The following is a 27,816-nucleotide window of genomic DNA, read 5'->3' on the forward strand; positions in this document are numbered from 1 at the left end:
ATGAGCTCTTAGGCAGAAGATCTTCCCTGTGAGGGTGCTGAGGCGCTGGCACAGACTTTTCCCAGAGAAGCTGTGGCTGCCCCATCCCTGGCAGTGTTCAAGGCCAGGTTGGACACAGGGGCTTGGAGCAACCTGCTCTAGTGGAAGGTGTCCCTGCCTGTGGCAGGGGGTTGGAACTGGATGAGCTTTAAGTCCCTTCAACCCAAACCAGGCTGGGATCCTGTGAAAACGTAATTTCTGCTGTATTTAAACTATTGAGACTATCCTCTCTGAGAGTGTATTTCCCCTTTGTTTTCCAGAAGTTTTAGGATATAAGTATTCCACTTCAAAGTGTCTTCAGAGCTAATCTTGCTTTAATGCTGAAAAGGAATTAAGTGACATCTAAATAATTTCTTTCCTTTTCACCAGTGCTGTAGGAGCAGCCTCTTCTAAGCAGCTTTGTCTCTTTTATGTGGCTGTTTGAGTAGCTCGTTTTTGGCTGTTAAACTCTAGTCCTTTTATTGGGCGTTTAGGAAGACTGTATGATCAAGGGAAAAATTCTTCATGTGCCTTTTAGTAGCCTGAAGAACAAAACCAGGCACAAGGTGCTGGAAGTGGAATGGCTTGAAAGGCCTTGCCTCTTTCAGCAGGGCAGAGCTGCTTTTCAGAAGCCCTCTGCTTTCAGACTACCTGGATTCAAAAGACAGTTGAGCAACTTTTGGTTCTTAAACTTGTGCAAATAAGGACTCGATACTAAATTGCTCACCCCTTTCCTCAGCCACAGCAGCAGCCCCTTGCTAAGGCAGGGATGTACTGTGTCACGGTGCTCTAGCCCTTCCTCCCCTGGGCATGTAGCAGCCTCCCTGACAAACACCTTCCCCGTGTTCCCTTTCGCAGCTCCAGCACATAGTGAGCGATGAGATCTGTGTGCAGGTAACAGACCTCTACCTGTCAGAGAACAACAACGGAGCAACAGGAGGTCTTCTCGCTTCCCAGTCTTCCCGTAGCCTTCTGGAGGCCGCCTACCAGCGCAAAGCGGAGCAGCTCATGTCAGAGGAGAACTGCTTCAAGGTAAAGCTGGGCTGTGGACCATGGCATTAAAGCAGCAAGCAGCGAGGGGGATGCCTTTTAGGAAGGGAGAGGCACAGTCCTTTACAAAAGGAGCCTTGTTTAGCACCCAAGGGCACTGAGGACTTTTCTGTTGCTCTGAAGTTGAAAGTGTTGGTGGCACGTTGTTGGGGTTTAACCGCAGCTGGCAACTGGCACACACAGCTGCTTGCTCACTGTGCCCCCCTGGTGGGATGGGGGAATCACAGAGTAAAAGTGAGAAAACACATGGGTTGAGATCAGGACAGTTTAATAGGTAAAGCAAAAACCTCACTTGCACAACAAACAAACCAAGGGATTCCCAGCTTCCCGTCAGCAGCCACTCCAGGACAGCAGGGCTCCATCACACGTCACGGTGACTTGGGAAGACAAAACACCATCACTCCCGATGTTTTCCCCTTCCTTCTCCTCCTCCCGGCTTTATATGCTGAACATGATGCCACATGGTGTGGGATATCCCTTGGGTCAGTTGGGGTCAGCTCTTCCCAGCTGTGTCCCCTCCCAACTCCTTGTGTACCCACATCCTCCTCACTGGTGAAATCCAAAACGTAGCCCCATCCTACCTACTATGAAGAAAACTGGCTCCCTCCCAGCCAAACCCAGCACACAGCTTTTGGCACGTAGGTTAATGCCTCTGTAAGGGCCCCTGAGAAACAAGGTTTCAAGGAGAACTACATTTCCTGGAACAGCAGTGAATATCCCTTGTGCTTCACAACATCTTCGGCTTTTATCGTATTGACTGCTTTGCTGTCACTGGTTTTCATTTGTTAGTTCAGACTCTCCCATTTCTCTTGTGTCTCAATCTTTTTGTCACCTGTGGGGAGAGCTGTGAATACTGACAGGGCATTAAATCATTGCTGACTGCATCTGTTGCTAAATAAACCCGGTGCACTGTGCTAATCAAATCCATACTTCCTTCGCCTGACGTGCAGGAAGTGGTCAGGCCCTTTCTGAGCAACTTAAAGTACTTTGGACAAAAGCCTGTGTGTACAATCTCTCTTCCCTTGCCTTCAAACTTATTTTGGGGGCTGAAGGATCAGCATCACTCCAAAACTAACAACAAACAGAAAACTTTGCCATCTTCTGGTCCCTCAAAGGCTGCACAGTTTGGGCAGGGTATTCCCTGGGCTCTCAAGGCAGTTTTTTCCTGTACAACTATGCCGACTTGCTTCATTCTGCCTTTACCCCAGTGAGAAGTGGAGCTTGTTTCTTCTAATTGAGACCCCTCATGAAGCCTCTTCTGCTTTTTCTTTGTAGCTGATGTTCATTCAGAGCAGAGGTCAAGTTCAGTTAACCATTGAACTGCTGGATACAGAAGAGGAGAACTCTGATGACCCTGTAGAAGCAGAGGTAAGAGCAGCTTGTACAGAGAGCTGACTGTGACATCCAGTTGACTGTTGTGTGGTCCGTTAGCCAAAGATAAAGAAACATCAAGGACACACTAAAGCTTTCAGTGGTGTGAGTAGGCAAATCCCTTTTGGTTTATTTTGTATTAGAAAGCCCTCAGAACCATACAGAGAGTCACTGTACCTGCCTTTTGGGGGATTAGATGCACAGAGCCTTCAAAAATGACCTTGTGTTCACATATATAACTTCCATCCCACGTTGGCTGGTGGGAAGGCAGTGGCTGACGTGTGCTCTGTGCTCACTTCCAGCGCTGGTCAGACTACGTGGAGCGGTACGTCAACTCGGATTCTACCTCCCCTGAGCTCCGGGAGCACCTGGCCCAGAAACCAGTCTTCCTGCCCAGGTGAGTGGCCAGGCTGGGCTGCAGACCCCACCTCATGGGCTGTATGTGCTGGCCTCAGAGGGCAGAGCTGGGCTCTCACTCACCTGCGTCTTAATGCAAAGGCTGGTGACTCGCCAAATGGGGTTTTTGGCAGTCCTGCCTTGGCTTATAGTAACCCTCTACTACAAAACAGCGGGTGCCACGTCAGGGCTTTTCGTGAGCAGGGAGTTGATGGCACAATAGCCGTAACTTCAGAAATGAGATAAACCCAGTGGGCTGACTCGTTGTAGGGGTCTGAGCCTGAATGACTGCACCAGGCTGTTGTGCTCCGAGCTATTTGCCAGGCTTTTGAGAGGCCAGCACAGCGCCACCACCTACATCCAGCCTGGGAGTGCTAGAGGGTGAGCACTAATCCCAAGAGGGCTTCTCTGGTTTGCAGGAATCTCAGGCGGATCCGTAAGTGTCAGCGCGGTCGGGAGCAGCAGGAGAAGGAAGGGAAGGAGGGAAACAGTAAGAAGTCCATGGAGAACGTGGAGAGCTTGGACAAGCTGGAGTGTAAATTCAAACTGAACTCCTATAAGATGGTGTACGTGATCAAATCGGAGGATTACATGTACAGGAGGACCGCTCTGCTGCGAGCTCAGCAGGTAAGAGCAGGCAGAGTTACTCAGATTTGCTTTTGGTTCCCTGTGCCAAAAGTAACTGCTGGGGCAAGGGAAAGAGGAGGTGACTGGGATGGTATGGGAGGGAAGCGTTGGCTCTTCAGCTGTTCTGGAGCTGTAAAGGTTGGGGTTTATTCAAGGTGACAGCAGCCCCTGATTCCAGATCAGTCAAATTCAGTTGGAGAATGATGATTTGGTCTTCTGAATGCTTTGACACTTGCTGACTTGTCTCATCCCACGGGAGCATTTCCATCCACTAGAGAAAAGCAGGCAGCTTTAACAGCAAACTCCAGTTCTAGTCTGACTATTTAGACTTAAGATTTGCAATACTTGGCTCTAAGTTTATTATAATCTATTTAAAACACAACATTAAGCAGAATGCTGCTGCTTAAAATGTAAAAGAAAGTGAAACCTGCCAGATTCAGGCTAAATTACTGACTTAAGCAACCAGAAGCAGAGGTACCGGGGGTCTGTCAGCAGCAGAGATTGCTTTGAGCTGATGAAATCACTTGCTTTCTGAGCAAACTACTGACCACTGAGAACACTTAACTGGGAGCTGAGGGAGTGGGAGAGGTGCCCTGCTTCCTGCCTTATAAATCATCCTTCGTAGCTCTGTTTCAGTCGTGTATTTAGATTCCTAAAACAATGACTCGCCATCTGTTTCTTGCTAATGAAATACAAATAATGGGTTTATTTCGTTAGGTGCAAAGTGATTTTGTTCATCTGGCCTTCGCACCAGATGAGAGTGTTTTCTTTCCGTGCTGACTCCTTGAAACGCTGGTGCTGAGGATTTTGATTTAATCCCATCCCTCCCATTCAGCTGGCACAAACCTCCAGTGTTTTTCACAGAGAAGCTGAACATAAATCAAATTATTGAACTGTTAAATATAGAGCACAGCCCCTCGGTTACTGAAGGAGCTGCAGAAAGAAGCATCACTGAACTACAGATGTATTGGATTTAACAGTTCACACTGAGAAAGCCAGTCTTTAGGAGAAGAACAAAACAAATAACAAAATACAGAAGTTTTAATCTGGAGGTTTAATCATATTTCCTGGTTTCAATTATGGCTGTAGTCATGGCTTTTAAACCAGCTGTCCTGGATCTTACATTCCTTAAGCTCTCACTCGACAATGGGTGCAGTTTTTCCCCTCCTCATGCTTCTGCTTAAGCCAGTGATTCTCAAACCTTTTAGACCTGACCTGGTTCTTAACTTTTCATAGCAGGTAGGTCCCCACATGTCATGCATGTTTGCTCTCCCTTGGGACCCTGCCGCTCCATGGGGAACTGGAGGCAGCCCCTGAGGAGACCAGGGCTGGCCTGTTCCAGGCTCTGCCTTGGCTCCTGGCTGCTTGAGGAGGAGGAATAGGTGGTGGCAGCATCTTCTGGGCAATGCAGAAGGAACTTGGTGCTGGGCGTGCAGCTCCTGGCCTCCCTCAGGTTGTATTTGGTGTCCCCAGTCTGAGAGTTTAAAGCTTTGGGCATTTCTGCGTTCATTTTGGCACTGTCATTGTCCTGAGAGAAGGACTAGGGGCTGATATCAGAGCTTTTCTTCTGCCATAAGCCAGGGCTGGCGTGTGGCTGGTGATCCCCTTGGCTGTGTCACAGTTTGGGGACCCGATGCTGCCTTTTTCTGACCTCTGTTCCTGTTTCTGTAGTCCCACGAAAGAGTGAGCAAGCGGCTGCACCAGCGGTTCCAGGCCTGGGTGGACAAATGGACCAAGGAGCACGTGCCCCGCGAAATGGCAGCCGAGACAAACAAATGGCTCATGGGCGAAGGGTTGGAGGGGTTGGTGCCCTGCACCACCACGTGTGACACAGAGACCCTGCACTTTGTGAGCATTAACAAGTACCGCGTCAAATACGGCACGATATTCAAGACACCCTAAAGCTCCCCCCGGGGCGAGGGAAGAGCCCGGGAGAGAGGTGTGTGTGTGTGCGCGCATCAAGGAAAAGGAGGAAGATGCCTTCCTCCCCTCACTGAGTATCTCCGTAACATGGCCACTTGACTAGTGCGTGGCTGGTACACCCTGTCACCAGCGGGATTCCCTGTGGGGACGCGGATTTCCGCCGGCCCTTGGACTGGGGCGCGTGTCCCCCGAGGGCGGGAAGGACCCTTCTCTGAACTGAGCCACCCCAGAGAAACGCAACGAGCTCGTACACACCAGCAGTGTTGAGGCTTTGACTCCCCGCCAGGCCCTGAGCACCGAGGGAAGAGACCCGGAGGCTTCTCCACCACCGGACCGCTTGGATGTGTCCTGAAATCCCTCCCAGGTGCCTGTCCCCACTGGCTTCTCCGCCCGTGGGGCGGCCCGACAGCACCTCCGGAGTGGAGCCTGGGTTCCTCTCGCCTCCCTCTCATCCCTCCCGGGCTGAGCTCGCCCCGTGCAGATCGGTCTGTCCTTTCTAGTGCCAGTGGAACTGTTTGGTTTTGGTTTTTATTTCATTTTGGGGGGGGGGGAGGGGGTTATTTTTTGTACCTGCTTGTTTACTAGTCTCTCCTAGTGCCATGCACCAGCTTTTCACACACATGTACGTACACACACACAACAGAACAACACGATTTTAACATGTTCCCCTCCTTTTTTTTCTCTTTTCTTTTTTTCTTTTTTTTTTTGTAAATAAATGTACAAATTGTCAATTTTGGGGTTTTTTTTTTGTTTGTTTTTGTTGGGTTTTTTGGCTTTTTGGTTGTCGTTTTGGTTTTTTTTTTTTTTTATTAAAGGAAGTATGCTTGATGTGCTAGCATAACTGTACTAGCTTCTTGTGTACCATAGTACCAGGTGGCTTGAGACTTAGTACTGACAGACCGATGGAGACATTTATTACACTTTTTACCAAAGGGAGTTATCATTGTAGTGCTTTTGTGTGGAAACTTTTTCTCCTCTTTTTTTTTTTCTTTTCTTTTTTTTCCTTTTTTTTTTTTTTTGGCTTTTTTTTTTTGTAAATAAAACCAATGTCTTTGTTCTTAACTGGAAGAAGACACTCACTCACCTCCAGCCCTCTTCTTGCTCTGAAAGGCACCGTGCAGCACGCAGGTTTTGGGGTGGGAAGGGGGAGAAGGGGGGAACATCCCATCATTTCATACGATTGGCTTCACCAGCCCAGAGGGAAAAGCAGAGGCAGTGTGTGTGCTTTGTGGCAGAAGCAGCCTGTTAAGATATATAAATATACAATATGTCATTTTAAGTTCTTTTAATTTTGGTTGGATCCTGGTGGGTCATTTGTATCCACCTCGTCTTCCAGCTCCAAGGACCTTCGCTTTTGGGAAGTGTTGCTGAGCTACATAGCCAGGGTTGATGGTGCTGATGGCTTTTTCCCTCTCTGTGTTGGAGAACACATCACCTCAAGTACCAAACCAGTATTTGCTCGAGCTGCTCTGCGTGTGTTTGTGTGCGTGTGTGTGTGTGTGCAAGAGGAGGGTGCGGGGAGGGTCTCGGTGCATTTCACTAGTGAAATCCACATATGGGATATATATTTTTTTAAGTAGAGAAGTTTAGTGCTGGCAGATATTTAAAACAAGGGGGAAAGAGTCTGTTTTTAAAGAAGAATAAGAAGTCGGCACGGACTTCGTAAGTCACGGCAGACACAACTGCACTGTCTCTCCTCCTCAAAGGAGGCAGCTTTCCTTGCACAAACCCATGCTGCCAGTCCTAAGCACCCGGAACTCCATTGTCCCTGGCTGGGGAGCCTTGAGAAGGGCTTTGCTGCCCCTTATACCTCTCCCAGGGCTCTCATCTGGGGTTGTTTTCCCCCTCCAAGAGAGGAGGTCATCTCCTCCCGGCACCGGAGCTCCCCATCCTTCCACAAGCACGAGCGCTGGGGAGCGGAGCGGGACCTGGGAGCCACTACTCATTGGCAGCCAATGTTCAGCAGGCAGATCCTGAACCGGAGCCTCCTATGGAGAGAAGGAAGGAGAGGGAAGAGCCCAGCGGGGAGCAGTCACAGTGTGCCAGCAATAAGCTCCCCTCCTTCGCTGTAGCAGGCAGGAAGGGCTCTCCCATTCCGGACGTTCCACGCGTGCTCACTGCTCTCTGTTCCCCTCCCTATCTTTTCTATCCCCGAGTGTACACGGGAGGTGATGTGGAGGTGACAATCTGGGGTTCACTGAGACGTCTGACCTGCTGCTGGGTGGGTGTCGTGTCCCAGGAGCCGGTGCCTGCATGTGGCGGGGACACCCTCCATCCCTCCGTCCATCCCACATCCCAGCCCTGCTCCCGCCTGTACTATAGCAGCGGTTTGCTTCTCCTTTACCCCTTTTCTTTCTTCTTTTAACTTGCTTTTTGTATTCTGTACCGTGACCCTCTGCCCACACCCGTGTGATTTCTATACAACTGGTTGTAAACTTGACTGTAGTGCGGTATTTCCATTAAAATACCAGGGCTGACCATTGCATACGGATTCCTCCTTCCTTCCTCATCACGCACCATGAATCCTGGGGTGTTCCTGAAGGGAAGAAGCGGGACGGGAGGACGAGCGGAGGGTGCGGGACCGCTCCGAGGGGCCGCGGGTTTCCCGTTCATTCACGGAGCACCGCGCTGGATGCTGCCCCCGAAGCGGGGCGGGGAGGCCGGGCCGCGGGCAGCAGCAGCAGCAGCACCGGAGCGGGGCTCCCGGGCAGCCAGCTCCGCCTCCGGGCCGGGCCCGCATGCGCAGCGGCGCCCCGCAGCCACCATGGCCGCTCCCAAGCACCGGCGCACGGCGCTGGAGCGGGTCGAGAAGTTCCTCTCCGAGACCTACTTCACGGACTGCAACCTGCGGGGCAGGTGAGCGCGGGTCCGCTCCCGTCCCTGTGTCCCCGTGTCCCCGTGTCCCCGTGTCCCCGTGTCCATGTCCCGCACCGCCACCGCCCGTCGGGAGGCCCCGTCCCCGGGGCTCGGTGAACAGAGCACATACACAGCCCCGGCTCTGCCGCGGGGTGTCCCTGGCACCGTGGTCAGTGCCCCCAGTCCGGCTCGGGGGGCTGCTGGTGGAGACCCGGCTCCAACAGCCCCTCCAGCGGGGGGTTCCTGTGGTGTTCAGTTAATGCTGCTAAGTGCTGGCAGGGTGATACGGGGCAAGCGGGGTGCTCCCTGTCCGCACCCCCCGGCACCAGCTTCACTAATGGTGTCCCATCTCCGCGCACAGACTATTTGGGGATCGCTGCCCACCGGCATCACTCTCCTGCTTCCAGACCCCCCGGCGCATCCCGTACGATGAGGCGGTCAGGCAGGAATTCAGACCAGCTAAAGTGGGGGACTCCTTCGGGCCCACGTGAGTACCGGGTCTCCATCGCCATGGTGGGGCCGGAGGACGTGTCTCAGAGTTACTTGTGTGAGTCCTTGTGAGCTTTCGATGGCGAAGAAATGAGGTGAGGATCGTCCTCCCTCTTGTGTGCTTCAGGTAGAAGGTGCCTGCCCAGGAGGCAGAGGAGACAGACCGAGATGTGTCTGTTTCTGAGGACAGGGGAGAGCCCGGTTCATCGATCCTCTGTGCTCATGTTCATAGTCATGGCTGTGACCCTGATGCTTCTGAGTGGGATCTTTGTCAGGGCTGGGATAAGATCAGGTTTTTCCTCAGCAGTGGTCAAAGACATGGTGCCACTGTCTGGTCCTCTGGGGTCCCAGAAGGAGCTGGGGTCAGTGTGCTGCCCGCTCAGCTTCCTCACCCTCTGGGGCCGTGCCTCCTTGCAGCCCGGGCACAAGCCTGCCCTTAGGGGTTAAGGACCATGATAAGAAGGGTCACAGGTCCAGGCATATTGATCCACTGCCCTTCCCCAGCCGTAAATTCAGTTCCTGGTGTGCTCTGGTTTCACTGTCTTTTGGAAGGCGTGCACAGGAAGGATGGAGGAGCAGTTTTCCAGTCCCTGCCAGCTTGAAAGAGCATGGCACCGCACTCAGCTTGGCTTTTAGCTTGCTGTCAGCACCTCAGCAACGACTGCCAGAGTTCAAAGTGTCACTTGGTGAAAGAGCAACCGGTCAGGTCAACAGTTCACGGTGAGGGGAAAGGCCAGTGCATTTGAGTGGCACAGAACAAGGCTGGCATGTGCAGGCACTGTGTGATGTGTGACAGCCACCTCCCAACCACGCCGTGTCGAGGTTAGAGCAGTATGGACAGGTAGCATCGCTGCATTTGAATGCCATCAGTGTGCTGTCCCCACTCTGCTTTCCCATGGAGGCCCCGAGGAAGCGTGGTTTCCCTTGGGAGCAGATCTCTCGGAGGGCTGAGGTTGGTGCCTGTTCTTTTCCAGGTGGGAGACGTGCTGGTTTAAGGTGGAGCTGAGCATCCCGCCGGCATGGGCAGGGCGGGAAGTGCACTTTGTCTGGGAGAGCGATGGGGAGGGCATGGTGTGGCGAGATGCCCAGCCTGTCCAGGTAAGGAGGCATGGATCGGGATGTGCCAGCTGTGCCAGGCACCCTGCTCTCTACAGGGTGGTTATCTCCCTTAGCCCTCTGCAACATGGCAGGAGAAGAGACACCCTCCTCTTTGTTGTGCATTCTTCAGGGGGATGCTTTGGGGAGCTCAAAATAACATGTGGACCAACAGGAGAGAACTGAGAACAACTGGAGGTCTAGACAGAGTGGTCACAAAGGAGAACAGGAGGAGGATATGTAGCTGTAGAGCTGTTTAACCCCAAAGGATAATCTCTGAGGCAATAGGAGAGCCGTCTTTAAATAGGGGAGAAAGTGCTGTGCAGAGAAGGGTGGTGTTTGTGAAGAGTCTCTGCATGGGTGGGGAGAGGACGACTCCATGGTCTGCGTGCTGTGCTGTCAGAGCACAGAGGGGCTGCGGGCTGTTCCCAAAGGGCAAGCCTGGTGCTGATGGGTTTGGCTGGTTTCTAGAGGTTGTCAACTTCAGTCCTGCTCGGGGCTGGAATGGCTCAGGTATCCTTTTGCAGCCCTGCCCTGCTCTGTGGTGGTGTCCGCAGGGTTTGTGTTACTGCTGGGGCAGCAGCAGCTTCTGTGCTGGTTGTTCTTGTGGGAAGCTTTGTCCCACAGCCCATGGGACCAAGTTCCTCTGTCCAGCTGGGCTTTGGGGTGTCTTCTGCCCATCCTGCTGTCATGGACCTCTGAAGACACGTGTTAAATGTGCCATCTTCCCCTGCAGGGTCTGACTAAGGAGGGCGAGAAGACCAGCTACATCCTGACCAGCAGCATGAAAGAGACGGAGCCCCACAGGTGGGTAGTGTGGGGAGCTTGGCGTTGCTTGAAGCCAAGAGGCTGGGATGACACATCCTTGTCTGTGTCCTGGTCCTCTGAGAAGCCGTTCAGGGGCTCTGCCTGTTGTTCAGGCCCCACCACAGGGAGGAGAATGGATTTCCCCAGCCGCTTGCTTGTGATCTGCTGCCTGATGGTTTCCTGTTGGTCTCCGCAGCCTGACGCTGTACGTGGAGCTGGCCTGCAACGGGCTTTTTGGGGCTGGCAAGGGCAGTATGATCGCCCCTCCAGACCCTGACAGGAGGTTCACCCTGAGCAAGGCTGAGCTGGTGGTCTTCAACAGAGATGTCTATGAACTGCTGGTGGATCTGGAAATACTGCTGGACATGGCCCAGGTCTGTGAGCCCCTTCTGTTCCCTTCCACAACTTATTTTATCTCCTCCTCTTGCCGTTCCATGACCACCAAGAGGCCCTGCAGGAGCAAGTGTTTGCTGCTGCTGCTGCTTCTGGTTGTCTGCAGCAGTGGAAAACTGAACAGAGAGAAGCCATAGGAGTTGCTTTTTCATCCACTTTCTGCCCCAAGGCAGGATCTGTTAGAGCAGATCCTGCTCTAACAGGTTACACATACACCTGGGATGGGTGTATGTGTAACCTGGCTTTAGAAGGCACATGAGCAAAGGTGTAAGGTTGTGTCTGTGAAGCAGGGACACGGTGTTCACCTGGCACCGCTGGCAGAGCCAGATGTTGGACGGTGGTACCAGGTTCTCCTTGGGGCAGGTGGCATCCACATTGCTCTGTGCTGAGCTCAGGGTCAAGCTGTTCTCACTCCCCACCCCAGCTCCTCGGGGAGGAAAACCAGCGGAGTTTCCAGGCACTGTACACTGCCAACCAGATGGTGAACGTGTGCGACGTGACGGACCCCTCCACCTTCCCTGCTGCCCGTGCCCTGGCTGCGGCCGTCTTCAGCCAGAGGAACGGCGAGAGCCAGCACACCATCCACGCCATGGGGCACTGCCACATCGACTCTGGTGAGAGCAGCACTGCGCTCCCTCTGCTGAGCTGGAGGCCAGGGTGTGCTGCACACAGGGAGAGCTGGCTGCCCTGGGGCTCCTGCACTGGGAACTGTGCCCCAAGGGAAGGGAAAGGGACCAGTGTGCTGCCCTATAGCTGGTCCATCACTGTGGCAAGGGAAGGTGTGTCTGTTTGCAGCACACTGGTGGGCTGGTGATGAGGGCTGAATGACAGACTGCTGTTGGGCTTCACCCCTTGATTTCCAGTCCCTGGAGGGGTTTCAGTCTCAACAAACAGGCAGAAGTGGGAGCTGGAGGGCCCAGGCTGTGTTGCTGTCAGGCACTTAGCATGTTGTTCCAGCATTTTCCCCAGCTGATCCCATTCCCAAAGGAGCTTGTCCTGGGTAATAACTGCAGTGAGGCTGTGCCTGTCCCCACAGCCTGGCTGTGGCCGTATGAGGAGACCATCCGTAAATGTGCTCGGAGCTGGGTCACCGTGGTCCGCCTGATGGAGCGCAACCCAGAGCTCACCTTCGCCTGCTCCCAGGTCAGTGAGATCCCTCTGGGACCTCTCCTCCTGCTCATGACGTGTTGCTTCTCCAGCGTGACCTAAAAATGAGATGAGGGGGTGACGGGGAGCGTCCTGTGCAGTGGCAGAGAGGAGGGACATTGGTGTGGGTTGAGGTGGTGGGAGCTGAGCCTGATCTCTGTGCTCTGCAGGCCCAGCAGTTCGAGTGGGTGCGGAGCTGGTACCCGGGGCTCTACGAGCAGATTCAGGACTTCGTGGCAAAGGGGCAGTTTGTTCCTGTTGGAGGCACCTGGGTGGAAATGGTGAGAAGCACGGTGAGCCTGGCTCACTGCACCCTCCCGCTGGGACCATGTAATCATCGAATGGTTTGGGTTGGAAGGGACCTTAAAGCTCATCCAGTTTAACCCCCTGCTACGGGCAGGGACACCTTCCACTAGAGCAGGTTGCTCCAAGCCCCTGTGTCCAACCTGGCCTTGAACACTGCCAGGGATGGGGCAGCCACAGCTTCTCTGGGCACCCTGTGCCAGCGCCTCAGCACCCTCACAGGGAAGAGCTTCTGCCTTAGATCTAACTTCAGCTTCCCCTGTTTCAGTTTGAACCCATCACTCCTTGTCCTATCACTACAGTCCCTGATGCAGAGTCCCTCTCCAGCATCCTTGTAGCCCCCTTCAGACACTGGAAGCTGCTCTGAGGTCTCCACGCAGTTTCTCTTCTCCAGGCTGAACAGCCCCAATGTTCTCAGCCTGTCTCCACACAGGAGGTGCTCCAGCCCCTGGTCACCTTCGTGGCCTCCTCTGGAATTGCTCCAACAGCCCCATGTCCTTACGTTCTTATGACCAGGCAGACGCTGGAGGGGGGAGCAGAGCCTTTGCTGAGCCTGGCTGCTGGTGGTGGTCTCCAGGCCCAGAAAACTGCAGTGTCCAGCCTAGCAAAAATACCATCCCTCTCCCCAACACCTCATTCCCTGAGAAAGGAGCTTTGGTCTGGCCTGGCTGAGCTCTGCCCCTCTTTGGCGCTCTGCTCTGTTCAGATCCTGCCCGTGATGTGCCAGGCTGGGATGCCAGCGGGTGGGGATGGGGTGCTCACACCTCCCTTCCCCAGCGCCTGCTTTGCTGCAGGGGCTCCCTGTGCTTCCCCCCAGGATGGGAACCTCCCCAGCGGCGAGTCCATGGTGCGGCAGTTCCTCCAGGGACAGCGCTTCTTCCAGCAGCAGTTTGGCCGGATCTGCTCAGAGGTACCTGCTCTTTCCCAGCACACCTTCCCTGCACACCACCTCCTTCCACCTCTTGCTGTGCGTGAGGCTTGATCTCCAGTCTGCCTTCCAGGTTCCTCGCATTGGCCTGCCTTTTGCAGCTAAAGCTGTGATGAGGAAATAGCTAATCCCCCATGTATCATAGAATCACAGAATGGTTTGGGTTGGAAAGGACCTTAAGATCATCCAGTTCCAACCCCTTGCCATGGGCAGGGATGCCTCACACTAGACCAGCTTGCTCCAAGCCAGCACAGCCCCAGGCCTTGGTTATATTGCCTGGAGGTCCCTAGAACTGCTCCTTACAAAACACATCTTAGTTCCCTCTGCAAGCAGGGCTCAGAGCCTCGCTACCAAAAGCCCAGGCTGTGGTTTGGGGCCAGCATGACTCAACGTGTGTGTCTGTCCCCCTGGTGCTGTCACCTCTGCTCCCAGTTCTGGCTGCCGGACACGTTTGGATACTCAGCCCAGCTGCCCCAGCTGATGCAGGGCTGTGGGATCAGGCGGTTCCTCACGCAGAAGCTCAGCTGGAACCTGGTGAACAGCTTCCCGGTGAGTTGTGCTTCCCTTCTTCCCAGGGGATGGGCTTGTGGCTGCTGCAGTCTTGCCTGCAGGGCTGGGCCTGTTGGTTCCATGGGTTGAGCCAGTCCTTCAGCTCAGCTGACACAGGCTCTTCTTCCAGAAGCCACCAGTTTATGGTGGCAGCAATGTCCTGTCAGGTGTTAGGGGAGAGGAGGGACATGGTCAGAGATCCCAGCTGGGGCCCTGGCCTACACATTCCTTCTGCTTCCAAATGAGAAGCTGGGATTTGCATGCAGGTCTAACAGACAGCAAACCCAGCCTCTCCTGTGCTGTGTGCTGCCCTTGCAGCATTCCCCATCCTTGTGCAACTGTCTCCTTGCACTGATCCATCAGGGCATCCTGCAGCTCTGTGGAGAGAAGGCCCAGATTGAATCCTCCAGGGGCTCTGAAGAGCCTGTCCCCTGTGCCCGTACTTCCCTGGTGACAGAGGTGCTGGGCTTCGTGTGTTTGACAGGGCTTGTGAGGAAGTTTGGGCTTTAGTGCACGAGTTCTGTGCTGATGTGGTTGAAGGGTGCCCTCCATGCACACATTAGTGTGGGAGATGAGTTTGGGAGCCTGGAAACACTGAGCTAAGGGTGAATTTATCCCTTTCTGCTGCCAGCATGGCCAGAGATCTTTGGGACCTGCTGGGAACACTGGGGCTGTGCTTTAGCATTTTGGCACTGTGGGTTACAAGATTCCACGTTTCCCTTTGGCTCCCCTCCAGCATCACACCTTTTTCTGGGAAGGCATCGATGGCTCCCGGGTCCTGACCCACTTCCCCCCTGGAGACTCCTATGGGATGCACGGGCGAGTGGAGGAGGTGAGTGAGGTGGCCAGAGCTGCACGTGTAGATCTGGGGCTCTAGGAGAGGGCACTGCCTGGGAAGGGAGCGGGAGAGCTGGCAGCAGGGCTGGGCAAAGGCTGTTTGGGTGCCTGGCAGTCAGTTGCCTGCCTCTGAGATGTGTTTGTGCCTGATTTAGGCACTTTGGGCTGGGGAAGTGGGACAGGACTGAGCTCTGCACCCTACAGGCTGACCTGGCTTTCTTGTGAGGCGCTGGGGCTGGGTGCCAGGGCATTGCAGCTGTCCCAAAACCCCTTTAGATGCTGAAAACAGTGAAGAACAACAAGGACAAAGGACGTGTGAACCACAGCGCCTTCCTCTTTGGCTTTGGAGATGGAGGAGGGGGCCCCACGCAGAAGATGCTGGACAGGATGAAGAGAATGAGTGACACAGACGGGTTGCCAAGGTGAGAGGAGAGCTCCTTTCCTCTCTGCTGGCCGGCAGCAAGAGCAGCATGGAGCAGGAGGAGGGTGAAGGGAACACTGTGGTTGTGTTGGGGTTTCTGTCACCTTTCTGGTTGGGATGTCACAGGCAGCTCCCCTGGCCACACTGTGTGTGTCTCCTGCAGGGTTCAGATCTCCACTCCCGACCAGCTCTTTTCTGCCCTGGAGAAGGAGTCATCGCAGCTTTACACATGGGTGGGAGAGCTCTTCCTCGAGCTGCACAACGGCACCTACACCACCCAGGCCCAGGTGACTGCACATGGGGTGGAGGTGGCCATTCTCAGTTCTCTTCCCTTTGTAGCAATAGGACAAGGGGAATGGCTTTAACCTGCCAGAGGGGAGATTGAGATGAGCTCTGAGGCAGAAGCTCTTCCCTGTGAGGGTGCTGAGGCGCTGGCACAGACTTTTCCCAGAGAAGCTGTGGCTGCCCCATCCCTGGCAGTGTTCAAGGCCAGGTTGGACACAGGGGCTTGGAGCAACCTGCTCTAGTGGAAGGTGTTGGGGGGAGGTTGGAACTGGGTGAGCTTACGGTCCTTTCCAACCCAAACCATTGTATGATTCTACTGCTCAGGGTTCAGACAGTGCCCTTTAGGTCTCAACAGTGGCAGCCACCTCGTAGCCAGGACTCCAAAAGGCAGATCTATTGTCAGACTTTCTTCAAGGGGTGAGAAGGAAGCCTGCAAATAGCAGGGCTCCCTTCTCTTCCTTTTCTGCTTGCTTTGACACCAGATAAAGAAGGGGAATCGGGAGTGCGAGCGGATACTCCATGACATTGAAGTGCTCAGCACCTTGGCTATGGCATGGGGTGGTGGGTTCCAGTATCCTGGCAGCCAGCTGCAGCGGCTCTGGAGGTGAGGGATCGCACGTGCAGTGCTGTGTGTGCACAACTCCTTCCATAAACTGCTGAGGGCTCCACCTGGAAAGTGTTTCAGTCACCTTTCTGGTCGGGATGTCGCAGGCACCTCCCCTGGCTCATCACCAGGTAGCTCCAAAGCATCGAACTCTGCTGGCTGGAAGCTTCATTTCCGACCTCAGCTCATTCCTCGCCAGTTTTAACTTGTCTGAACTTTTGTAACAATCCATCTGGTAGCCCTGAGGGATAAAAAAGTAGTTTTTACTCCCCATGGTTGTGGTTTACTAAGATGAGAGTTCACAGGTCCCAATATAAAGGGATTTAAAGGATGTTATGGAAAAAAACCCTTTTCTCTCACGTGTTTGCTACCGGGGGGATAGGGAACAGTTACTTTGTCCATCTTACAAAGAGGGCTCGGTAAGCCCCGTGCTCTCCCCTGCTTCCTCACCTGGTTTCTGCTCTCTGCTTTAGGTTATTGCTGCTCAACCAGTTCCATGATGTTTTGCCAGGCAGCTGTATCCAGCTCGTGGTTGAGGATGCCCTGCAGTACTATGCAGGTGAGCCAGGAGGGCACGGGGAGGTTTCAGTCCTGGGCTGCCCAGTGCTACGGGTCCAGCCTGTGCAGGTTGTGTCTGGATCAGTGCTGACTCAACAGGGAATTAGCAGCGGAGCCATGGGATTAAAAACCATCCCAACTTATGGACTTCTCTGCTTGCTGCTGCCCGGGATAGAGCCCAGCAAAGGTTTGCTCCTGGCTGCCCACAGGCACTTGCAGTAGCTTCACTTTTATTACAGCACCACAAAGAGCTGGCATAGCTCACTGTAATCCTGTAATAACAAAGCCAGGAGTGATTCTAAACTTTAATTACTTCCTAATAGATAGTAATAACGAACGATCAGTAGGAACTGTAGCTTGAAGTAGCTGAAGTGTGTGTGCATTGCATGGGAGGGCCAGAAACTCTCTGGGATGTGAGGAAGGGACTGGCTGGATCCAACTGGGGCCTCTTTGTTGCTCAGAGATCCGCAGGGCTGGCGCTGGGCTGCAGCAGGAAGCTGTGCAGTCCTTGTGCAGGGAACTGCTGGAGCCCGAGGCAGGGAATGCCGGGAGCACCCTCGTGGTGAACACTTTGCCCTGGGAACGGACCGAGGTGATCTCCAGGCCTGGGCCGGCTGGAACAGAGAATTTAGGTATGTCCAACTCGGGGTAAGTCGTGTATCAGAACTTCCTACAGGGGCAGAGACAGCTAACAAAGGAACACTCTGCCTCTCCATGCCCTGGGGAGGGTTTACTGACCTGTCAAATCACTCCTTGGGGCTTCGAGTTGTTCCTGACCTATGGATGAAGAAGAGGAGGGTATGCAAGGAGGTGGTGTTCTGACATGAGAGCAGCAGGGCAGCACAGTGGGACTTAGGTCTGGGACAGATTTTGGAACAGAACCTCTTTGCTTTCCAGCTCTGGTGACAGTCCCCAGCATGGGCTATGCCATAGTGAGGGAGCCATTGCTGCCCCCTCAGCTTGTGGCAGTGAGGAAACAGGTAAGCACAACCTCAGATCCATGTACTCTGCATACAGGGGTTGACTGGCAAGAAATCCAGGGAATGCAGCCAGTCCACAGCCTGGATTTGCAACAGAGGCACCCAATTCCTGCAGGCATGGGTCTGGGAAATCAGTTTCTGTCCTTTCCCCCCAGGAGGATGGGTCCATTGCCATGGAGAATGGGGTGATTGCAGTCTGCCTGGATGTGATGGGGCGTGTGACCTCCCTTCAGCTGGTGGACTCCCAGAGGTACGTCTGTCACCCATTTACTGGAACTGGGCTTCTCAGACCTCTCTCAGGTGGTGTTCTAAATGTGCACCCTCTCCCCTGCCAGTTCTTCTTATGCTGCTGTCCCTCTGTTCCACTTTGTTCCAGAGAGTCGCTCCCAGATGGCTGCTGTGCCAACCAGTTTGCCCTCTTTGATGATGTCCCCCTGTACTGGGATGCCTGGGACGTGATGGATTATCACTTGGAAACCAGGTAGAGGAGCAGCACATGCAGCATGTGGGTTTTGATTGTGCTCTGAGGTTCATGTCTCCGTGTCAGTCTTATCTGTAACTAAAGCTGTAACGGAGCATTCACGCTGCAGAAGTCAGTGCCCGCTGTATGAGAGGTTGGATTGGGATTTGGGAACCTGGATCTACCAGCTCTGCCTTTATCCTTTCCTCTAGGAAGCCGGTGACAACGCTACTGAAGCCTCTGGAGGTCACCCTGGGCGGGGGCCTGCGGGGAAGTGCCACCTTCTCTCTGCAGATAGGGAAAAGCAGCACCTTGACCCAGGAGATCATCCTGGATGCCGCGTGTCCCTACCTCCGCTTCCTCACCCAGGTTTGGCCAGTGGCTGCGGTGTGATATGAGCATTGCACTGTGCAGGCAGTGAGCTGAACCTTGTGCCTCAATCACGTTCCCCCTCCTGCTTTAGGGGAAGGCAGCCTGAGGGTGGGGATCCCTGTGGGAAGAACCCACCAATTGTCTGTGTTCAGATTCTAGTGGGGTTTTATTGTAGCTGGGGTCTGGCTGCGAGCTGGCTGCTGTGCACTGGAGAAGGATAGGAGCATCCTCTGCCTGTCAGCCCCCCGTGCTGATGCCCTTCTGCTGTGCATGCAGGTTGAATGGAAGGAGGCTCACAAGTTCCTGAAGGTGGAGTTCCCTGTGCAGGTCCGGAGCACAAACGCCACCTACGAGATCCAGTTTGGGCACCTGCAGCGGCCAACACACTGGAACACGTCCTGGGACTGGGCTCGATTCGAGGTGAGAGGAAAGGGGGGGTCTGGTGCCAGGGCTGCTCTTGCTCCCAGGCGGTAGCTCTGTGGTGAACATGCCCCTTGGTACCTCCTGCAGGTGTGGGCTCACAAGTGGCTGGATCTCTCCGAGCACGGCTTTGGGGTGGCTCTGCTGAACGACTGCAAGTACGGGGCATCGGCCCACGGCAACGTCCTCAGCCTCTCGCTGTGAGTCAGGGCAGAGCTGCAGCAGTCACTTTGCCTTCCGAGGCGTCTCTTGGAGGTCAAGGCAATGCCTGGTCCTAAATGATCACAGTCAGTAAGGGAATAGGCTGGTATTATCAAAGTGGCTCGCTGTCATCTGAGAGCTTTTGGCTGACTTAATTACGCAAAGATGGTGTAATTCCTGTGAGTGAAGCTCATAGATAATTCAGGAGGGATCAGATCCACATCTGCACCAAGTCATTTTTCTGTTGCTGGCTAAAACATACCCCGGGAGGGGAGGCTCAAGGCGAGGGAAGGAACAGCAACATTACGGGTGCATACAAAGCTAAGACAAACTCTGCACGTTTCAGTTCGACTCTATCAGCCACAAGTTTCACAGGAAAACACCCTTCAAATCCTTTAGCTTCTGGGGCTGGCCAGGGTCTGTTTGCTGTTGCCAGAAACTGGGGGCATGTTGGCTTCCACCTCAGGGCCCAGCCTTGAGCATGGGAAGTGATTGTCTTGCTCCGCTGGCTCTGCACTGTGTGTCGCAGACACCAGTGTCACCTTCTTGCCTTAGGCTGAGAGCACCCAAGTCCCCCGATGCCACAGCAGACATGGGCCACCACCAGTTCACCTACGCCGTGATGCCTCACCTGGGTGAGTGACGGGACACGCAGGGTGGAGGGTGCTCCCCTGAGCCTCGGACTGAGTGCGGCTCTGCCTGTGCGTGTCCGGAGGCTGGAGAGAGGTTCTTGCGTTGCAGGTTCCTTCCAGGACGCTGGTGTGATCCAACGTGCCTACAGCTTGAACTTCCCCCTGCACACGCTCCCGGCCAGCTCTGCCCAGTGCCCGCCCTGGAGCGCCTTTTCTGTCAGCTCCCCTGCGGTCGTGCTGGAGACCGTCAAGCAGGCAAGTCCCAGGGCAGACATGGGGAGGGCAAAGGGGTTAAGGTGAGGGTGAGGAGCAGCTGATGGAAGCAGTGCTTTGCACATCCTGCGAGGGGAGGACAGGGGGTTAGCACGTGGCTGAGCTCCCTTCTGTCCCCCAAGGCCGAGGACAGGCCCGGAGCTGTGGTGGTCCGGCTGTACGAGGCACATGGCAGCACAGTTGTCGCCTGGCTCCAGACCTCACTGCCCGTTGAGGAGGCGATGCTGTAAGTCCACTCTGGAGGGCTGGGGGCACGTGTGGGGATGGAAGCGGTGGCTTCAGCCTCAGCCCCTGCTCTCTCCCCCAGCTGTGACCTCCTGGAGCGGCCGGTGGGACCGGAACGCCTGCGGCTGGAGCAGCGGGGCCTGAGGCTGTCCTTCACCCCCTTCCGCGTGCTCTCCCTCCTCTTGGTCTTGAGGCAGTGAGTGACGACATCCATCACCCTTGGGGCAACCTGGACCAACACTGTGAGCTCAGATCCCACCCTGAGGCTGCCCCCATCCCAAGGAGGCAGCAGCAGCCCCAGGGAAGGGCAGATTCTCACCCTCGCTGCCCACCCAGTGCTCAAGACAACCCTGTTCTTCAGCCCAGGACACTTGTCCCATTCCCACCCAGGGCAGGGGTCCTGAGTGAGCCCCTCACTGGCTGCAGTGTGGGTAAGGTGGTGGGACGGGCTGGCTGGTCCTGCACTGGCGCTGCTCCAACTCCAGTGGGGTTGGGGAGAAGCATCTTTCCCGTGTCTCAGCCTTCCTCACGTCCAGACCCTTGCAGCGAGCATGAAGACACATTAGAGTCATTCCCCTCTCCCTTCACCTGCCTCTTGCAGAAGGGGAGCACAAATAAATGAGAGAATTACACGAAAGCAAGCTCCAGCCTGTTTTCTTATTTCCAGGTAACTGCACTGATCTGCCTCCTCCCTGCTGTAGCTGCTGCTCTCAGTGCCCTCCTCAGCAGCATCTCCCTCCTGGGACCAGGGAGGCAGAACTCACCTTGATTTCTGGAGGGATGAGGTAGAGGGGAAGCCTGCTCCAGCCCATCTGGGGGTGAGCCTGGGCCCAGAGTGGGGGGCCTTAGCACAAAAAGGCAGGCACAGGGATTTCTATACAAAATATTTTATTAATCAGCTAAAAACAGTGATCAACGGAGGAGGAAAAGGAAGAGGGAATCCATTCTTATGCAGAGGGAAGGTCCAGAGTCCAGCAGGACTGGTCCATGGCCCTTATCCCCCTCAAATACCTGAGGGCAGCAGGAGGACGCGGGATAAATCAACCCCAGCAAATCAGCCCCAGCACCAAGCCCAGCTTCTCCTCCCTGCAGCGGCAGACGCAGCGGTAGCAAGCAGGGGTGAGCACAGGAACAGGGCACAGGAACAGAGCAGCCCTGAGCTCCTCAGCACTAACCCAGGTCCTCCCTGAGCTGCTCCTGTGGCTGCTAAAAGGCCCCTGGGGAAGGGGCAGCACTCACACGGCCGGGGCTGTGCCTGGAGGGTGCAGAGGGAAAGGAGAAGTCAGAAGATGAGGGGTGTCTGGTTCTGCCCCGCTGGTGCTGCAGGGAACCGGCCTCACCTCTGCCCCTGCGCGCTGAGGTCCGGCACCGCCTTTCAGCCTTGACTTGCACCTCAGGCTCGGACAGGGCTGGAGCAGCGGCCACGCTCCTCCTCCTGCGAGCACGTCCCTTCCTTGGCCCGTCACCCACCTCCTCTTCCTCCTCCTTGGCTGAGTCGGGGGGTTGCGCTGCAGCCCTGGGGCGCCGTCTTGAGGCACGTGGGGTGACCTGGGGGGACACCAGAGCTGGAGCGTAGCAGAAGTGTGCTTGGACAGAACATGCTGAGAAACTGCAGGGAGGAGCTCCCCTGGGAACCCGGGAGCAGCTGGAGCAAGGCACAGGGAACAGGACAGTCACAAGCTTCTTACCTTGGGGGTCAGAGCCTTGCGGTCTGACTTGGGCTGAGTGCGCTTCTTGCGAGGTGCCTGCCCTGCGTGAGCAGATGGGACCAGGTTAGGTGTGTGAGGAGATGAGGCAGTGCCCACACTTCGGGGGACCAGCCTGGCAGGCAGCAATGGGGATGTAGGTGCAGGCCTGGAAAACTATCCTGGAGCAGCTCTGCTCTGGAGCCAGGCTGAGAGAGCTGGGCTGGGGCAGCCTGGAGAAGAGAAGGCTCCTGAAGGGGAGACCTTAGAGCAGCTCCAGTGCCTAAAGGGGCTCCAGGAAACCTGGAGAGGGGCTTTGGACAAGGGCCTGGAGGGACAGGACAAGGGGAATGGCTTTAACCTGCCAGAGGGGAGATCGAGATGAGCTCTGAGGCAGAAGCTCTTCCCTGTGAGGGTGCTGAGGCGCTGGCACAGACTTTTCCCAGAGAAGCTGTGGCTGCCCCATCCCTGGCAGTGTTCAAGGCCAGGTTGGACACAGGGGCTTGGAGCAACCTGCTCTAGTGGAAGGTGTCCCTGCCCGTGGCAGGGGGTTGGAACTGGATGAGCTTTCAGGTCCCTTCAACCCAAAGCAGGCTGGGATTCTATATCCTGCAGGTGCAATGCTGTGCCCAGGCAGGTTGGTGTGCTGGTAGGTAGGAAGCCTTCTCCTCCAGAGCCACCAGACACCATAAGCCCGTCAGCACCCCAGGGAGAGGGGCATGTGCTCCTGCCTTTGCCTTCACAGCCTCCAGCCCTCCCAGGGCAAGAGCAGGTCCCATGGGGAGGAGAGAGGCTACTCACCTTTGGGAGCCATGGGGCCAGGCTTTCCCTGCAAGGAAGGCGACAGAGCATTGACCAGGGCACACCATTCTGCAGGGTGCAGAATCTGTGCCCCTTCTCCAACCCGGGGCCAAGGCAGAGATGGGGAAACAGCCACGTTTCCCTAGGAGCCAGGGAAACTGGACCTGTCCTGTGTCCTGGGGACTCTCCCATCAGCTCCTTCTGTGAGTCCCCACAGCACCTCACCCATTCATAGGGCACAGGAGGGAGGGAATGGGGCTGCCAGACCAGCTGAGCCCCCATCCCTGCAATCAGCCCCTCTGCTCCAGCCTGCCCACCATCCCTCGGGTCCTTGTCACCTCCCTATCCAGCAGCCTGGCCATGAGAGTGCCCCCAGTGACACAGCGTAATGCAGAGGGGGGTATCAGGAAGCTGGTGTCCCCTTGGAGCAGTGGTCAGGGACCCCCAGCCCCAGGCAGTGACCCCAGGCTCCTACGTGGAACCAGATGGTCCTGCCGTTGCGGTCGCGCAGGTTGCTCATGCCGGGCACCAGGTAACACCGCAGCCAGCCCTTGAACGCGTCGTAGTTATTCGGGTCAGCCGGGTCAAAGAGGCCTGGGAAGGGGGAGGAGGAAAGGACAGAAGTAGAGAGGAAGCAGCAACCACGTTGTTGGGTGCCCTCCCAAGCTTCCTGCTGTTGGGAACGCCAGGGCCAGGGCTCCCCATCCTGGTGCCTCACCCGCCGCGATGATCTCCATGGGCACGGTGTGACACAGCTCCAGGAGATCCGGGTTCTCCCGCATCCGCTTCAGCTTCTTGCTCAGCGTCAGGGAGGGATTCTGCAGGGGGGCACAAGGGGAGGGAAGTCACCGCCGGCAGCCAGATCCCATCTCCTCCTGCCCTCACTCCCCACCTGCTCCATCGCAGGCTTCAAACTACACATTAGGACATTCCCCACAGCTACAAAGACATGTAGAGGCTTTGGCACAGGAACACCAGCAGTTTGTACAAGCAGCACCCAGGTCTTGTTTGTTGTTCTCTGCTTCAGTAAACCAGCCACTTCTCCCCCCGAGGCCACAAGATCAGCCAAGGGATCCACTGCAGCCTTCCCCAGAGGTTTTAAGCTTGTAAAGTGTTTGTTTCCCTCGTCTCTTCCTCTTCACCCGCCCCAAATACACCCGGAGGCTTCCTGACGGTGGCAGAGGCCACGCACCAGCGCAGCTCAGGGGCATGTGGTGCTGTCACAGGTCGTCAGCCTGGCCACACGTGAGCACGAGCCCCACACGTGAGGTTATGGAGCTGCTCCACTCTGCTGGAGGGGCAGACATGCCCAGACAGGGGCTGTTCATGGCAAAGGACAGTAACATGCCTGAGGAGAAGGATCCCACGCAGCAAGCGTGACAGTTGTGAAGGGAAAATTCCCATTGTTGGGATGGGAGAGACTCGGAGCAGCAAATCTCCTCCTGACAGCAATGTGAGCTGGGGGGGGTGTGAGCTCTGCAGGGGCCAAGGGATGATGTTCTGCCCCATTGGAGCAAGGAACCACACAGAAACTGAAACTGGCCTCTGGGCTGGAGCAAGCCCAGAACAGCCAACCTGAACCAGAGCTTCGTGCCCAGCTAAGCCCAAAGCCAGGGCAGGGCGGCCGCTGAGCCCAGGCTGGGAGCTGGCAGCAAACTGAGCCACCTCCACTGCTGCTGAGCCCAAACCCCCATGAGGAGCGCTCCTCAGCTCAGTTTGGTCCCCTCCCAGAAGGAAAGACACTGCTGGAGCGGCTGGGATGTCCCACAGGGCCGAAGGCAAAGAAATCCCTGGTATGGCCTCTGGCTGGAAACCTGCCTCTTTCTGAGGGTGTTCCTCACCTTCCTCGTCCTCTCCTCCTCCTGCTCCTTCAGGGCCTCCAGCACAGTCCGAGCCTTTTCAAAGGGAGGGATCTTCACCCTGAGAGAGTCACAGAATCCCAGACTGGTTTGTGTTGGAAGGGACCAGTTCCAACCCCCACCATGGGCAGGGACACCTTCCACTAGAGCAGGTTGCTCCAAGCCCCTGTGTCCAACCTGGCCTTGAACACTGCCAGGGATGGGGCAGCCACAGCTTCTCTGGGCACCGTGTGCCAGCGCCTCAGCACCCTCACAGGGAAGAGCTTCTGCCTAAGAGCTCATCTCAATCTCCCCTCTGGCAGGTTAAAGCCATTCCCCTTGTGCTGTCCCTACAGGCCCTTGTCCAAAGCCCCTCTGCAGAGGACCTGAGCCCTCAGTTCTGGCACTTGCCTCTGTCTACCAGGCGAGGAGCCACCACTAAAACTCTGCCAAACTCCTGATGCCCAAACCTCTCACCGCCTCTTACCTGTACAGGATCTCGGCACGGAGATAATTCCCAATTCCATTGAAGAACTTCTGGTTTAAGAGGGCCTCGCAGATGGGCTTGTCAAAAGCTTTGTCATCCAGGTTCTTCAGCACATTCTCCCTGCAGGGGAGCACATCGGGATGCTCCCCTCAGCTGCAGCTGAGCTGGGGGCTCTCCCCGTGGCTGGTGGATGCTAACCTGAACGCCTGGTACTCGGAGAGGACGCAGGGCCCGCGGCCCGGCTCCCAGGCATCCCCCAGGCGCCACGACCCGAAGCGACGGACATCGATGAAGCAGAGGACGAGCGGGGGGCTGTCGCGGGTGAGGAACCGGAGGTGGGCATGGCGCGGGAGCTGCGCGGCGGGGCACAGCCGGAACGACCCCGACATGCCGAAGCGGAAAACCAACCCCTGGGAGGCATCGGCGGATTCCAGCGGGGTCAGCGTCAGGCGCAGCTCCTTGCCCCGGGCGGCGGCAGAGATGCGGTAAGCCTCGCTGCTGAACGGCACTTCCGGGCCCCTGCCCACCGCCGAGCGCTCCACGCCGCCCGAGAACACCAGCGCGCCGCACTCCTCGTTGATGTAGCGCCCGGCCAGATGCAGCTCCGGGCACTCGGGCATGGCCGCGGGACCGGACACACCGCGGTGGAAGGATCGAAGGGACGGGAGACACCGGAACGGAGGGACCGGAAACACCGGGCAAGAGGGACCGGACGCACCGTCGGGGCGCGCCGCCCCTGGGGATATGCCCCAGCCCATGCCCTCGCCTCCCATTGGCTGCACGGCCCGCAAAGCACGCCGGGAGTTGTAGTCCAGCCTTGCCGCCCATGCATCAGGCCGCGGTGCACGCCGGGAGTTGTAGTCCACCGGAGGACCAATCACAACGCGGCGCGTCTGTCACCGACACGTTTATTGTAGCTGGCCCCGAGCGCACCGGGACCCCCCCGCCGCCGCCCGGCTCAGCTCAGTGTGTTCATCAGCGCCTGCGCCTGCTTCAGCTCTGCGGAGACACGGAGCAGGTGGTGGGGGAGCCGCTCTGGCCCCACGGTGTCCCCTCAGCCCCACTGCCACCTCCCGTCCTGCGGCCACCACCAGCTCCTGTCCTGGGGTCTCACCTGCCAGCAGCACCCGGAACTTGTCGGCTGACACGGCCATGGGCACGGCCGCTGTGCTCCCATGCTGCCCATCCCGCACGGTGAAGGTCAAGTGCACGAGGGGCTCATGGACCTCCTGCAGCTCGCTGGAGCTGAGGGTGTAATCCACGCGCCAGCACACCGAGCCCAGCCGGCTCACTGGGGTGGGCGGTGGGGCAGCATCAGACACACATACACCGACCCCCAAAACCCCATCCCTGAGACCCAACATCCCCCCTGAGACCAAACACAACCCCCCTGAGACCCAAGCCCCCCCCTCCCCGACCAAACACACCCTCCCAGAGACCCAACACATTGCCCCGAGACCCAAGGCCACACTCACGTCTCAGGCTGGCGGCCCTCAGGCTGTCCTGGAGGGAGCTCTGCTTCTCCTCGTAGGACCGGCACAGCCCGCTGGCGTGCTCTGCCAAGGCACAACAAAACTGTCCGATGGCACCGACCCTACCACAGTGACACCCCCAGGGTCCCCCCTACCTTTGGGCAGCCCCAGCTGCTGCAGCTCGCTGGAGAGGGACTCGCTGTCCACACCGTGCTTGGCAGCACTGGAGAGGATGAAGCCGAGGACGGCGATGGTGGCCTTCACGTCCCCTGACTCTGCGTGGGGAAGGGTCAGCTCTGCAGCCCCAGCCACATCGCTGCCCGTCCCCAGGGGCAGCACCGTGGTGGGAGCCGGGGCGGTAGCACTCACCTAACTTGGCATCCAAGGTCAGCTTCAGGATCTTCTCATACTGCAGGAGAACAGCATATGGGGCCGTCATGGTGAGCAGCAGGTACCGCACGGCACCGCAGCCAACACCAGCAATCATAGAATCCCAGACTGGGTTGTGTTGGAAAGGACCTTAAAGCTCATCCAGTTCCAACCCCCTGCCACAGGCAGGGACACCTTCCACTAGAATGGAGCGGTATATGATTCCATATGATAGTAGAATCCTCACCTTAGGATCACTACTCATTACCCAAGTTACTACTGGTTGTACTGGCCGGCAGCACCCGCGCGGAGGTGCCGTTTGGAGCAAGCAGACCCGCGGTGTCCCCCCATCACTCACCTCCATGCTCCCGCCCAGCAGGTCCCGCAGCACTTGGGCGCAGATCAGCTTCAGCTTCACCGAGGACTGCGGGAGGAGGAAGAGAAAGGGGGTGAGCACCGGGCTCGGCGGGGCAGGAGCGGGCAGGGCCGCGGGGAGCGGGCACTTAACGATTTTGGCCAGGGTGCTGATCTCGGCCAGGACCCAATCCGGGCAGTCCAGGTCCCCGCAGAACCGGAACCGCTGCGGGGGGAAAGCGCGGTCAGAGCCCGCCGCGGACCCACCGCGCCCCACACCGCCCCTCGGCCCCCAGCCCCACCATATCGCCGGTACCGCCGCGGATCCCACCTCCGCGACCCGGAACGGCTCCCGGAGAGGCGGAAAGCAGCGCGCTCCGCCCGCCCCGGATGCTGCGGGGAGGAGCCGGCAGCGGCCGCCCCGAGACCGGCTAGAGGGCGCCGCGGGGTGCAGCGGGGCTGGCCCTGCAGCAGCGGCTCAGCCCCTGTACCGCTGGTTTCATCCCGGCTCCGGAGCTTTCTTCCAGCCCCACAGTCGGTGTTTCTGGCCTCAGCGGGCGGTGCTGGGTCTGCTCCAGCCTTTGCCTCACC

General features: G+C 56.6%; 4 protein-coding genes across 8 annotated transcripts in view; 2 read left to right on the forward strand and 2 right to left on the reverse strand.

Annotated features, from left to right (window-relative positions):
* The window catches only part of SIN3A (SIN3 transcription regulator family member A), a 33,565-nt gene extending 27,057 nt beyond the window's left edge, over positions 1-6,508 (forward strand). For both annotated transcript variants that reach the window (XM_030497123.1, XM_030497122.1), the window contains exons 17-21: positions 877-1,050; positions 2,344-2,436; positions 2,742-2,836; positions 3,255-3,462; positions 5,134-6,508. In XM_030497123.1, coding sequence (XP_030352983.1) covers positions 877-1,050; positions 2,344-2,436; positions 2,742-2,836; positions 3,255-3,462; positions 5,134-5,364 — 801 coding nt within the window. In that variant the 3' untranslated portion in view covers positions 5,365-6,508. The remainder of the gene's footprint in view (positions 1-876; positions 1,051-2,343; positions 2,437-2,741; positions 2,837-3,254; positions 3,463-5,133) is intronic.
* A 1,613-nt stretch (positions 6,509-8,121) lies between these two features.
* On the forward strand, positions 8,122-20,856 carry MAN2C1 (mannosidase alpha class 2C member 1). 3 transcript variants are annotated; one of them, XM_030497125.1, is made up of 26 exons: positions 8,122-8,241; positions 8,603-8,728; positions 9,705-9,828; positions 10,562-10,632; positions 10,829-11,006; positions 11,450-11,639; positions 12,062-12,168; positions 12,342-12,452; positions 13,292-13,384; positions 13,835-13,951; positions 14,688-14,783; positions 15,065-15,210; positions 15,373-15,496; positions 15,977-16,098; positions 16,572-16,657; positions 17,118-17,288; positions 17,554-17,636; positions 17,792-17,886; positions 18,013-18,117; positions 18,309-18,465; positions 18,745-18,888; positions 18,979-19,088; positions 19,645-19,724; positions 19,831-19,976; positions 20,117-20,220; positions 20,302-20,856. In XM_030497125.1, the coding sequence occupies exons 1-26, from the start codon at positions 8,150-8,152 to the stop codon at positions 20,417-20,419; spliced, it is 3,096 nt and encodes a 1,031-aa protein (XP_030352985.1). In that variant the 5' UTR covers positions 8,122-8,149; the 3' UTR covers positions 20,420-20,856. The 3 variants fall into 3 exon arrangements, with proteins under 3 accessions (XP_030352985.1, XP_030352987.1, XP_030352986.1); XM_030497127.1 differs by lacking the exon at positions 9,705-9,828 and having other exon boundaries at positions 8,128-8,241; XM_030497126.1 differs by lacking the exons at positions 8,122-8,241; positions 8,603-8,728 and adding an exon at positions 8,836-9,552.
* A 234-nt stretch (positions 20,857-21,090) lies between these two features.
* NEIL1 (nei like DNA glycosylase 1) lies at positions 21,091-25,925 on the reverse strand. Of its 2 annotated transcripts, XM_030497129.1 has the most exons (10): positions 25,439-25,925; positions 25,229-25,342; positions 25,031-25,150; positions 24,547-24,625; positions 23,424-23,523; positions 23,181-23,299; positions 22,706-22,733; positions 21,908-21,969; positions 21,560-21,767; positions 21,091-21,474 (listed from the first exon to the last, which is right to left on the reverse strand). In XM_030497129.1, exons 1-10 carry the CDS (start codon positions 25,801-25,803, stop codon positions 21,455-21,457), a joined length of 1,215 nt encoding a protein of 404 aa, XP_030352989.1. In that variant the 5' UTR covers positions 25,804-25,925; the 3' UTR covers positions 21,091-21,454. The 2 variants fall into 2 exon arrangements, with proteins under 2 accessions (XP_030352989.1, XP_030352988.1); XM_030497128.1 differs by having other exon boundaries at positions 25,229-25,925.
* COMMD4 (COMM domain containing 4) lies at positions 25,923-27,762 on the reverse strand. The gene is made up of 8 exons (XM_030497130.1): positions 27,528-27,762; positions 27,380-27,451; positions 27,230-27,295; positions 26,872-26,911; positions 26,658-26,777; positions 26,506-26,586; positions 26,145-26,321; positions 25,923-26,029 (listed from the first exon to the last, which is right to left on the reverse strand). The coding sequence occupies exons 1-8, from the start codon at positions 27,528-27,530 to the stop codon at positions 25,989-25,991; spliced, it is 600 nt and encodes a 199-aa protein (XP_030352990.1). The 5' UTR covers positions 27,531-27,762; the 3' UTR covers positions 25,923-25,988.
* Positions 27,763-27,816: the final 54 nt, after the last annotated feature.

This window comes from Strigops habroptila, chromosome 9 (genome assembly GCF_004027225.2).
Source record: "Strigops habroptila isolate Jane chromosome 9, bStrHab1.2.pri, whole genome shotgun sequence".
NCBI lineage: Eukaryota > Metazoa > Chordata > Aves > Psittaciformes > Psittacidae > Strigops > Strigops habroptila.